General features: G+C 55.1%; 3 protein-coding genes across 3 annotated transcripts; 1 reads left to right on the forward strand and 2 right to left on the reverse strand.

Moving 5' to 3' along the window:
* Positions 1–130: 130 nt before the first annotated feature.
* Positions 131–3171, reverse strand: LOC132910904 (sodium-coupled monocarboxylate transporter 2-like). The gene is made up of 13 exons (XM_060967061.1): positions 2787–3171; positions 2549–2708; positions 2405–2470; positions 2182–2301; positions 1921–2075; positions 1705–1845; positions 1527–1635; positions 1346–1455; positions 1050–1233; positions 890–976; positions 634–815; positions 356–554; positions 131–288 (listed from the first exon to the last, which is right to left on the reverse strand). Exons 1-13 carry the CDS (start codon positions 2984–2986, stop codon positions 229–231), a joined length of 1773 nt encoding a protein of 590 aa, XP_060823044.1. The 5' UTR covers positions 2987–3171; the 3' UTR covers positions 131–228.
* LOC132911090 (metabotropic glutamate receptor 6-like) lies at positions 3167–7428 on the forward strand. The gene is made up of 11 exons (XM_060967490.1): positions 3167–3863; positions 3925–4084; positions 4142–4278; positions 4341–4489; positions 4573–4769; positions 4870–5195; positions 5283–5508; positions 5729–5851; positions 5987–6310; positions 6391–6673; positions 6737–7428. Exons 1-11 carry the CDS (start codon positions 3264–3266, stop codon positions 7341–7343), a joined length of 3132 nt encoding a protein of 1043 aa, XP_060823473.1. The 5' UTR covers positions 3167–3263; the 3' UTR covers positions 7344–7428.
* A 109-nt stretch (positions 7429–7537) lies between these two features.
* On the reverse strand, positions 7538–11310 carry LOC132911029 (uncharacterized). Its single transcript, XM_060967360.1, has 5 exons — positions 10741–11310; positions 9528–9813; positions 8956–9009; positions 8712–8866; positions 7538–8651 (listed from the first exon to the last, which is right to left on the reverse strand). The coding sequence occupies exons 2-5, from the start codon at positions 9739–9741 to the stop codon at positions 8247–8249; spliced, it is 828 nt and encodes a 275-aa protein (XP_060823343.1). The 5' UTR covers positions 9742–9813; positions 10741–11310; the 3' UTR covers positions 7538–8246.
* Positions 11311–11613: the final 303 nt, after the last annotated feature.

The following is an 11613-nucleotide window of genomic DNA, read 5'->3' on the forward strand; positions in this document are numbered from 1 at the left end:
GACGAACACCCTCTACGCTTGTAATTATTCTTTGTACGAAGGTTGTAAATGGAAAATACAAAAAAAAAATATATACGTGTGTATGTATGCTTGCGCTTGTGTATGTATGCATACATAAATACACACGCGTCTGTACATTTCTATTTTGCGTTTATTTTGTCTGTTTTTTAATTGCGAAAGTCGTAACGGTTCCTGCAGCCGAGGATACCCGTTTCATCGAACGCTGCTTCAAGCTGTGGTCGCGCGACAGCTTCCGTCCATTTTCTCGAGTTCCGTGACCACGTCCTCCTGGAAAATACCGAGAGAACGGAGAAAATGAGGTGTATCGGATACGAGAACCGCGACCAGGTCGTACCTGTTGCCGTTTGGCGGCGATCGCGACCGAATCGCGCAACAGACCGTGAATAACGGGCGTGTAGAGCTTCTCGTCGCCCGGCGTGCGTTTGTTCGGCCCGGTGATCCACGAGACGAGTAGTCCGACGACTATCGCCGTTACACAGCCGAGCCACGTGTACCAAAGATACGATATTCTGTAGAGGAAGAAGGGCGGTTCCCTGGAAATAGGTAGAAGGGGAGAATCGCTGCAAGCGGCTGGCCGTACCCGGCCGACCAACGAATCGACTATTTTCTCACTTGATCGCGGTTTCGACGATCAGCGTAAAATTGGTAACCTGACTCTTGAGCGATTCCGGACATCCGTCGATGGACACTGGCTTGGTCGGGAAACGAATATTTCCGCTGGATATGGCTGCCTGAGTGCCGAACGAGATCCAAGCGATCAAGTTCAAACTAACGAACCCGCCGACCAACGCTCCCTGCGACGTTATCGATTCGGGTAAAGACGGAACGTTGCGCGAACGGAGGAAACGTTTCGAGGTTTTTTTCTTACCGTGGAATTTGCGAGCGGGAAAAACATGCCCAGCGTAAAGACTCCGAGCAACGGTCCCGCTGTGATCCCCGACAAGCTTTTGCCAGCCTGACAACGAAACGAGAACACGTGTACCTGCGACGAATAGAAACGCGGCGCGCGTCGATCCGCCGATCCCTACCTGAATCAGTCCGCTGAGTTTCTCCACGAGGTAAACGAGCGTCACGCAAATGGTCCCCATCAACAGCACCGTCAGCTTCATCACTCGACTGGCCGCCACTTCCGACAGAGATATTCGCAGCCACGGTTTTATCATGTCCTCGTAGATGACGCCAGACATGGAGTTCAATCCGGTTGACATGGTGCTAAAAGGAAACAGAGACGACGATCTCGCGTTTCTCTTCCTCTTCCCCTTCTCTATTCTCTTTTCTTTTCTCTCGTTTTCTCAACACGTTCAAACGATATCTGCGAATATACCTGAGCGCCGCGCTAAACACCCCCGCGACGAATAGTCCAGGCAGTCCTGGAATCGACTCGGTCATCTCCATCACGAAAAACGGTAGGAGTTGGTCCGATTTTTTTATTCGCTGTAACGCACGAATTCGTTTCGCTGTATTTGATGGAAGAAGAAAGAAGGGGCAAGAGATGGATGCTGTACCTTGGTCTTGATAGGGTCGCAATCGTAGAACGCCGCAAAGATGACGATGCCGGTGTAGCAGCTGAGCGAAACGATGCTGATTATACCGATCGCCATGATCGCGATCGTTCTAAAGAATGGAAGATTACGGATCTCAGCGAACGCGAGATAGATAGGAGAAAGGATAGAGACGACTCACGCGTTGGCCCTCTTCAAGTTGGACATGGCCAAGCATCGTTGCACCATCGATTGATTCACGGAACAGCTGGCCAACCAGTTGAAGTAGTTGCCGACCACGACGGTCCAGAAGGTGTGTCTCGTCGTTGGATCAAAGTCCATACTGTCGATCGGGCAATAGGAAAAGTAAAAAAAGGAAGGAGCAGTCGTACGATAGAGACGAGAGTAAATTGCTTACTCGAAAAATTCGATTCGGTCGGTGTCGCGATTTCTCCTCCAAACTTGTTCGAATCCGCCTACTTGGTTCGTACCGATTATCGCGATCGCTATCACTCCGCCAAACATGACGATCGTCTGAATCGCGTCGGTCCAAACAACCGCTTTCAAGCCACCCTGAAAGAACACAGAGACACGCTCGTCCACGTTTTTCTCTCCAGTCTGTTGATCGTTGATCGAATCGTCCTTGTCGACGATTAAATGCCACGATCCTCGTCCTTACCAAAGTGGTATAAAATATGCAAACAACGCAGACTAGGACCGCGATCGCGTGCAGGTTTATTCCAGTGACTTGATTGAACGCCACCGCGGGAACGTATATCACGAGGGGGATATACAGCAACTGTAACGAAACGTCAAACGTTTCGCTTTAATTCGTCCTTCCTCTCTCGCGTACGCACGCACGTACGCACGCACGCACTTGCACGACTCTTGCTCGGTCTTACCATTTTTATGACAAACATGACGGAACCCATGAGTCGAACGGCGCCGTTGAACCTCAGCTTGAGATACTGCGAATCAGCGAAATTAAAAGAAAAGAATCAGCGAACGACGTTTGGGTAGAGGACGAGCAGTGGTGTCCGCGTTACCTCGTAAGACGAAGTGATGCCGAGACCGTAAAACACCGGTAGATAGACCATGGTCATCGTAAGCGAGACGAACAAATCGGCGATCACCACGCACCAGTACTGCGTTCCGTAGACGTACATCTCGGCTGGTAGACCGAGGATCGTTATTCCCGATATGTAGCTGAAAGGATGAAAGAAAATTGATGGTCGAAGAAGAAGAGACGAAGAGGAGCGGTGGTGGATCGTTCGTTCCTATTACCTGGCTATCAGCGACATCGTTATGGGGAAGATGGACATGTTTTGCCCGCCCACCAAGTACTCGCGAACCGCGTCCTCGTTCTTTCGCGACTTGTACGCCTGATATACGCCGATGATAACCGAGACCGCCAACATTCCGGCAAACACCACACAATCGATCGTATCGAACGACCTCTGCTTCGAACCGCCGCTACCGTCCATCGCTGCCGGCTCTTCGCTTTCCTTTCGCGGTCGATCTCGGTGTTTCGCTACCGATTTCTCCGGTATCGCTCGACGATTCACACAGCGACTTTCGAAGCGAAGAAGAGAACGAAGGAAATGGAGCGAGAAGCACGTGGCCGAAGAGAACGGTCGCTGCTTCGCTTCTAAGTCGGGAAACGGACGAGGAACGCGTCGCTTAAACGGACCAGCTCGGAGACACGATTGAATAATTGGAGATTCTATCGTTATCGTTCCCACTCCGCTTCCTCCGTTACCTATGCTGACTTCCTCTTCTCTCCCTCTTCATCGTGCTCGTGTACCGCCGAGTGCGCGGCCCAGCCACGAGACGGCAACGCATTTAACGAAATTGCTGTCCGCCCGCTCTTCTCTGTTTACTCGCCCGATTCCGTTTACCTTCTCTCGCGTGTCGTTGTTTTCCCGCCTGCGACTCGCGTCTTTCCCCTCGCGATCGATCTCCGTTTTTCCGCAACGACCTCGCGTTCTCGCCGCGATCGGCCACTCCCTACGTCCACCGGCCGTATATCCTGCGGGTCAGACGCTTTCGTTCGTCGAATCGCGTTCGTCGCACGCAGGCTGCTTGCCTCGCTGGCTGATTCTCCGACGGTCGACGCACAGCGGAACGGTGGAAGGACGCGCGACAACGACGATGACGATGACGATGACGATCGTGATTCGCGCGCTATGCACGATCAGCCTGTTCGCCGGCGTTCTGTCCAATTCCGTCGAACGTTCTCCGCGTACGACTATCGGGGACGGTCGGGTCCGGTACGCCAACGTGACGGGCGAGCTGCTGCTGGGAGGTCTGTTTCCCGTGCATCGTAAAGGGAACAACGGCAAGAGTTGCGGCGAGATACAGGTGAGATACGTGGGCGAATCGCGGGCCGCTGGTGTCACCCGGTTCGAACGTTTATTCGCAGGGGGAAGACGGCGTTCAACCGTTGGAAGCGATGCTGTACACGATCGAACGTATCAACGAGAATCCGCGGATACTTCCGGGTGTGCGGCTCGGCGCGTTGGCCTTCGACACCTGCGATCACCCGATCTACGCTCTGGAGCAAGCGTTCTACTTCGTGAAGGGTAAGCGAGGCGCGCGATCTCGCGATCCACCCCACTCGAGAGCGTTCATGTTCGTAGGTTTCATGGCGCGTGAGAACCGGTCCAGCGAGGAGGGATACCGATGCGCGGATCGCAGCGTGGCAAAGTTCTTAAACGGGGAGTTCGAACGCGTGGTCGCGGTGCTCGGCGCTCAATCGAGCTCCGTCACCATCCAGGTTGGTAGCATCGGCCGTCGATGAACGCGCGCTCCAGCCACTCGAGATCCAACGGTTCGCAGGTAGCGTCGGTGCTGGCTCTGTTCCCGGTGCCGCAGATCTCGTACATGGCCACGTCGCCGTTTCTCAGCAGCAAGGAGAGATTCCCGCGGTTCTTCCGCACGGTTCCGAGCGACGTGAACCAGGCGCGAGCGATGCTGGAAGTTCTTCGGTGAGTCGGCATCCACGCTCCTCCTCCTCCGTCCGACTTACCTCGATTCGTTCGATTAATCCGTTCGACGACGTTTTCGCAAGCCGGTTCAATTGGTCGTACGTGTCGGTCGTTTACACGGACTCGGAGTACGGAGATCACGGATACGAGACGCTGGCTTCCTTCGCCTCGGAGTACTCCATATGCTTCAGCGCGCCGCATCGGATCAGCGAAGATCGTTTCACCGACGACGATTACGACAACGTGGTGCGCACGATCGCCGAGAAGACGGACGTCCGAGGTACGTATCTCGAGTCTGTGCTCTAAACGAGAGCGATGTAGCGAGTCGGAGATGGAAAGAGTATCCAAGTACGAGGTACACGTACGACGGAATGTCGCAGTGGTGGTATTGTTCGCGGAAAAGTCGACGACTCTGCGGGTGTTGGAGGCGGCGAGACGCGTCGGCGTCGGCTCGCGATTCGTTTGGCTAGGCAGCGACTCGTGGCCGGATAATCGCGACGTGGAGACTCGAGAAACCGCGGTGTTGGAGGGTGCTCTCGCGGTTCAACCGCTGTACGCGCCGCTCTCCGGCTTCGACGAATACTTTACGGGGTTGACGCTCGACCACGAGCGCAGCAATCCTTGGTTCCGAGAGTTTTGGCGAACCTACCACAACTGCACGGACGAGTTCGAGGCAACGACGATCGCTGCCACTCTGCCCGGCAGGGTAAGTCTTTGTATCGACCAGGTAAACGAGACGGAGGTAAACTAAACCGAGAGAAAGAGAGAGTGGTGCCGTTCGAACGTTTTCTAGCGACACGTCGACTGCCAAGATCCGAGATTGAGGATCGAGCGCAGCACCGGCTACAAGCAGCGGAGATTTCTGCATTTCGTTCGAGACGCTGTATACGCGGTGGCTCACGCTCTTCACAACATGCGAACGGAGGTTTGCGGCCAAGGTTCGATCGGACTTTGCGACGAGATGCGTCCTCCGAACATGGACGCGTTCTTCGAATATCTAACCAACGTGTCTTTCAAAGGTAAGATTATCCTTATTCTCCTTCCTTCTTTATTCTTCATCTTATTATTATTATTACTATTATAATTATAATTATAACTATTACATTGTATTTGCGGGCTGTACGCTCTACGGTATACATCGTTTGTTACAATATGAAAAGTAGTTTTATCTTCGGAGATGGGAGGGCGAGGGCAAACGTAATGGGTAAACGTAAAGTTCCATACGAGCTACAATTTCAGACGAAGCTGGCAACGCATTCGAATTCGTGGATGCGGTCGACGGACCTCCGAGATACTCCATCCTGAATTATCAGCGCAAGGCAAACGGTTTCTATCACTGGGCGGTCATCGGCAACTACACGCGTAAGACTACTCTCTGTCTCTCTCTCTCTCTCCCTCTCTTCTCCGTGAAACCACGAGTAGAATCAGAAGGTGAGAGAGAGGGGGGCGGGAGAAAGAGACGAATAAACGGAAAGACGCGTACGGGGTTGCACGCAGTGAACGAAGACGGGCAAGCGGTGTTGCGGCTGGATCGGGACAAGTTGTGGTTTCGAGACGAACGGCCCGGCGATTTTCCGACGTCGACGTGTTCCCGGCCGTGCGGCTGGAATCGAATCATGGTGAGAAGCAAAGAGGACCCGTGCTGCTGGAGGTGTCAAAGCTGCGGTTTCTATCGGTACAAGGTGGACGAGCTGAGATGCGAAGAGTGCGAGCCGGGCACGATTCCGACGAAGAACGGATCCGGCTGCGAACCTATCCCCGAACAGTTCGTCGACTACTCGAATCCGTGGGCGATCGTCGCGATGACGGTAGCCGTTTTCGGTAATCTCCGTTCGTCGGCCAATCGCCGCGTCCACGATCAAAGGACGAGAACGATGACGGGTCTCGCGTTCCGTTCGCAGGTATGGCATTGACCGCGTTCGTCTGCTCGGTGTTTTGGATCTATCGGCATACGCCGATGATCAAAGCGTCCGGCCGAGAGCTGTCGTTTCTGCTGCTGGTCGGTGCGTTCGGCTGCTTCTCGATGACGTTCGCCGTGGTGTCCAAGCCCAGCGTGGAAAGTTGCGCCGTGGTCCGATTCGGCATCGGATTCTGCTACACCATCTGCTACGCCGCGCTCTCCACCAAGATCAATCGAATCCACAGGATATTCAACGATCCCGGCCGCAGTCCCCGCAAACGACGGTAAATTTCGATGGTAACGCGCGATGATAAGCCGTAGTAACGCGACTCCCCGCGTGTCCGCAGGTTTACCAGCCCGAGATCTCAGCTGACGATCGCGTCGATTCTCGTTCTGGTGGAGATCGCGTTCGACGTCGGCTGGCTGCTCAAGGAACCACCGGCGATCCAGCGCTCGTATCCCAGCAGGGACGCGAACGTAAGAGTGTGTCGGGGCTCCGAAGACGGCTCCTACGTGATCGGTTTGATCTATCCGTTCCTGTTGACCGTCGCGTCCACGTTCTACGCGATCAAGACGAGAAAGTGCCCGGAGGGATTCAACGAGACCCGACGCATCGCGTTCGCCAATTACGCGACGATCGTGCTGTGGCTGGCGTTCGTGCCCCTCTACTTGGCCTCCACGAGCAACGTCGTCAGGGTGATTACTCTGGCGTTGTCGTTGTCGCTGAACGGATTGGTCCAGCTGCTCTGCCTGTTTCTCCCCAAGGTCTACGTGGTGTTGATCAAACCGGAGAAGAACACGAGGGAGCTGGTGATGGCCAGGCACTCGTCTCACCCGACGACGCCCGGTACGCCGATCACGCCGGAGCTCGTGTCCGCCTCGCCGTCGTTCGTCGGCGATCGATCGAAACCGACCGTCGCCGACTCTCTCCGGTTCGAGCAAATTTCCGTCTAACGCGCCGCTAGATCTTTCGATCATCTCGTTCCAACATACACGATGATTTCTGTGCATCGACGAGAACGTTGCGTTCTTTTCTTTTCTTCTCTCACGCCAAAAATTCTCGCCCCTTCCTCATTCCCACCTCCGGCCCGATATCCTGCCCGTGCGGAAATGCACAGGGACGAAAGGAACGCGCAAAAGCGGGAACGTCGCGCGTTATCGCGTTTATTGCTTACTCCGACGCAAACTACCCGATCGATAACGAAAAACGTCTTAAAACTAGGAATACTTGCGAACGAGCGACAAACTTTTTCTCTTCGTTTCTTTCCTTATGTTCGCGGCTCGAGCAACCGCGACGTTTCGTTCGCTGGAAGACATCGGATTCCTGGTCGTCGACGGCCACCAGTACGGTGATCGTTCACGACGAGGAACATCGGACGAACGCTGGACGAAGAAAGATCGCGACCATTCGAATCGCTGTCTTACGACTTATTAAACTAAGATCAGCAAGGTTCGCGTGAACAGCCCAACGCGAACGATTTCTCTCTCTCTCTCTTTCTCCCTTTGTCTCTGCCCCGGGTCTCGGCGTCGATATCGCAGGAGGAGAAGAAAGAGGGAAAGAGAGAGAGAGAGAGAGAAGAGCGCGATCGTGAAAAAGAGTAAAACTCGACGGTTGAGCATTCGAATTGAGCGTGAAGCGCGCGCTTCTCCATCGATCGGTCGGCGGGTTACGCGCCGTCGCTGACCTATGCGAAGCTCGACCCCGTTACCGTAAGTCGGGCAAACTTCGCTCGAAAGGCCTTTCGTGGACGGAATGGCTGATAAGGACCCGCGGAAGGTCGCGCGCGGACGAGCGCGATTAAGTACGATGCTTAGAATTAACCTATGTACAGTGGCGAATCGATCGGAATATCCCGTTTAAAACGAGCTCTCGCGCTTCGTTCTGTGTTGGACGGTTTCCGGGCTGGGCGTCATCGCTGGATTGTCGTAAGCGTAATCGAGAGTGGTGTCCTCGCTGGGATGCCTTCTCGACAGCGAAGTGGTGGTCGTGTTCGGCGTGGCGTTACCGGTTCCGCTTCCGTTAGCGCTGCCGCTTCCGCTCGCGCTTCCGGTACCGTTCCCACCATGTCCGTTTTCGTTTTCCAAGAATCGGGAAGGAGCCACGCTCGCGCTTATCGTTGGCATCGTCAGCTTCAATCCGTTGTGCCTGGACGTGCCCGATTCCGCGTCTCGAAGCGTCGATTTACCGCGATCGTTGTTGTTGTCGTTGTCGTCGCCGCCACCGCCGCCGCCGCCGCCGCCGCCACTGCCGTTCGACGTTCTCTGAGGAACAAGATATCGGTTGGTGCGGTCGACGCGGCGCGCTCCTTCGATCGTGCTCACCTTTGCTCGTTTGCCGGCGATAGCTCGACTCAGGGTGGTTCGCATCTTTTCCCATCGTGGACACTTTTGCACGTACAGGTACAGGCTCGACACGAGAGACGTAAAGGCTACCGCGATAGATATCGCCGCCAGTATCCACAATCGCTGCATCTCCCCTGCGGATCGTCAACGTTTCTTTTTTTCTTTTTCTTTTTTCCCTTCTTTTCTCACGACTAGGACGACGCGATCACCGTCGTTTACTTACCTCGTAAATCCTCGTATTGCTCCAGAAGAACGTATCGTTTGTCGTGCAGGTATTCTGAAACGGAAAGGCAAAGGATGAAAAGCTATTGGCCGCAGCGTTATTTTCCAAGGGAGAGGTTCGACGGTTGGCTTGGGCCGGGGAAGGGAAGGTTGTTGTTGGGATGGTAGCGGGGCGAGAGGCGGCTAACGGCCTAAGACGGAGAAGGAGAAGGAGATAGCGGGCGAAAGGAGCCGAGAGGAAGCAAGAGCGAGGAAAGAAAAGAAGGCAAGCAGGCTGGCAGGCGAATAGGAGGTCGGTAGGATGAGTCATCGTACACGGTCGCGTGTGTGGGAAGTGGACGGAGGGACGGTGGTCAGGTGTAAAGTCAACGGACTCGAACCCCCTTCGGGTTCAGGTGCACGACGCTCGGAAACGCTCGGCCCGCGCTACCTGGCTTTTCTTCCGATCGATCTGGAAACGTCGATGCTCGGTGTCCTCGGCTCGCTCGGCCAATCGACCGAGAAAGACGAGAAAGACGCCGACCGCTCCGACAACCGTTCCACGGAACAGCGAAAATTACGCCAGTCGCTCACCTTGACAATCCTTGATGCACTCGTTTTGCTGATAGTTGCGACCCGTGGCGTCGCAGATGGAGGAGCACGGTTTGCAACGCTTGTCGTAGGGGCTGCAATATTCGACGGTGGAGCAGCGTTGCTCGCCGCAATCGGCCCCCCCTGGATTCAAGCCGGCGATCGCGGTGCCGATCGCCAGCACTGCCACCGTCAACAGTCCGATCCACGGGTTCATCTCGCAGCCGTCGCGACGTTCGATCAGCGTCTTTGATGGAACGCGACCTTCTGCATCGCGGTCATACCGATTCTGGAAAAGAAAGCGCACGCGCTCGCGATCCAACGCCGGACAAAAAGATATCGAACGAAGGTTCGACGAGGCTCGATGCGTCGATCACGCGAAGGAAAACGCGGCAAAGCTATGGCCGCGAGAGATGACGCGATGCGAGCAAAACGAGCGAAACGCGGAGACGTGACTCATCGCACGCGGTGGTATCGTACGCGCGGAGAACGAACGACGACGACGACGACCAATTGGTTCGAACCGATTCGACCTCGTCGAGCTTCGATCCGAACGACAGGCAAAACCTTCGATCGCCGCGCTATGGAAATTCCGACGCGTCACTTTGCCGAATCTCCTTCGGCGCCCGTATGCCGACCGAACGGAACTCGTGGATCGTCGCGCGACTTTGGGACTATGGCGTATCGAAGAACGCCGGACGCGACAGAGGAAGACAAAAAGAGAGAGAGAGAGAGAGAGAGAGCAGGCAAGAAAGAAAGGAGGAGCGAGGAGGGAGAGAGAACCGGTCGGTCGTACCTGGTACCGCAACACGGATAAACGGGGCCCCGTCGTAGCGTCTATCGAAAAGCGGAATCCGCGCGATGGAAACGCGAAACGACGGAACAACGAAGGATCGCGTAGTTGGGAAACCAACAGGACCGCGAAGACTGGCACTCGTAGCTGCGCCGACGATCGACGAGTACGTCACCGAACCGGTTTCGAGCGCGGCGTATCGCGTACAACGTTGTGAGTTTACCCGACGACTCGCGAGTTCGATCGAACGACGAAAATCGCTTTCCCGTCGATTCCAACTAGCCGTGTTCGTTGCCCGGTGAGAACGGCTGTTCCATCTTCGGAGTCTGTCCTCGTACGACGAATCGCGCGATACGACAGCAAGGTCGATCGGTGGACGCGCGTTCGCCGTAACAGGTTGTGACTTACTCGGCTGTGACTTACTCGTTGCGGATGCGTGGAATTCGTTGGTCCGAGAAGGGATCGATTCGCATCTCGTCGATCGCGAGGAACGAAAACACCACCAAGAGGAACGCGATGACGTAAGAGGAGAAAACGCGAGAAGAAAGGAACGAGACGCGGGAAAACGAGGGTCAAAGATCGGACTGCGTCGCGTCGACTGGTCGCGGTAAACTGAGGATCGCCGAGCCAACTACGACTCGCACCTGAATTCCACCTCTCCGCCGGAACGTTCCATCGATCCCCCTTCTCCTCTCCTCTCGTAGACCGAACGCGACGACGATGCTCCTCCTCCGTTTGCGACCGTTACCTGCCGGAATACCTTTTCTCGGGCGTCGTAGCCGCGCGCCGCTTACCTGTTGCGACGGCCGTCGCGCCATCGGGACACGATGGGTCGTCTACGCCAAGGCGTTTCCCGCCAAAACGAGGAAGGATCAGAGAAAAACAAGCCAACCGTTTTCCATTGCTCATTAACTTTTTATTATTGTTCACCCGAACGTCGAGATCTCACGGAACGCGACTCGATCGTCCCTTTTACAACCCTTGTCGTATAAAATATATATTTTATCGTAATTTGCATCGATAATGATCATCTTAATATTAACGTGGTTTCGCGTACCGAGCGCCAATTCTGGCGGCTATTTTCCCCTTTGCCCGTCGTCGCGTCGCTGGCTACGCGTTCGCTGTCCGTTACTCGACGACTGACGAGCTCGCGCGCGTCGACGAATCGATTCGCGACAACGCGACAGACGCGTCTGTCGGTGCAACCGTCGAGGCGCCGGCTCGAAACATCGGGATTGATCAACCGCTATCAAAACCGATTTTCGAAAAACCGGCAATCCTCGACGAACGAATCCG

The sequence above is a fragment of the Bombus pascuorum genome, chromosome 1, assembly GCF_905332965.1.
Source record: "Bombus pascuorum chromosome 1, iyBomPasc1.1, whole genome shotgun sequence".
In the NCBI taxonomy this organism is placed as follows: Eukaryota; Metazoa; Arthropoda; class Insecta; order Hymenoptera; family Apidae; genus Bombus; species Bombus pascuorum.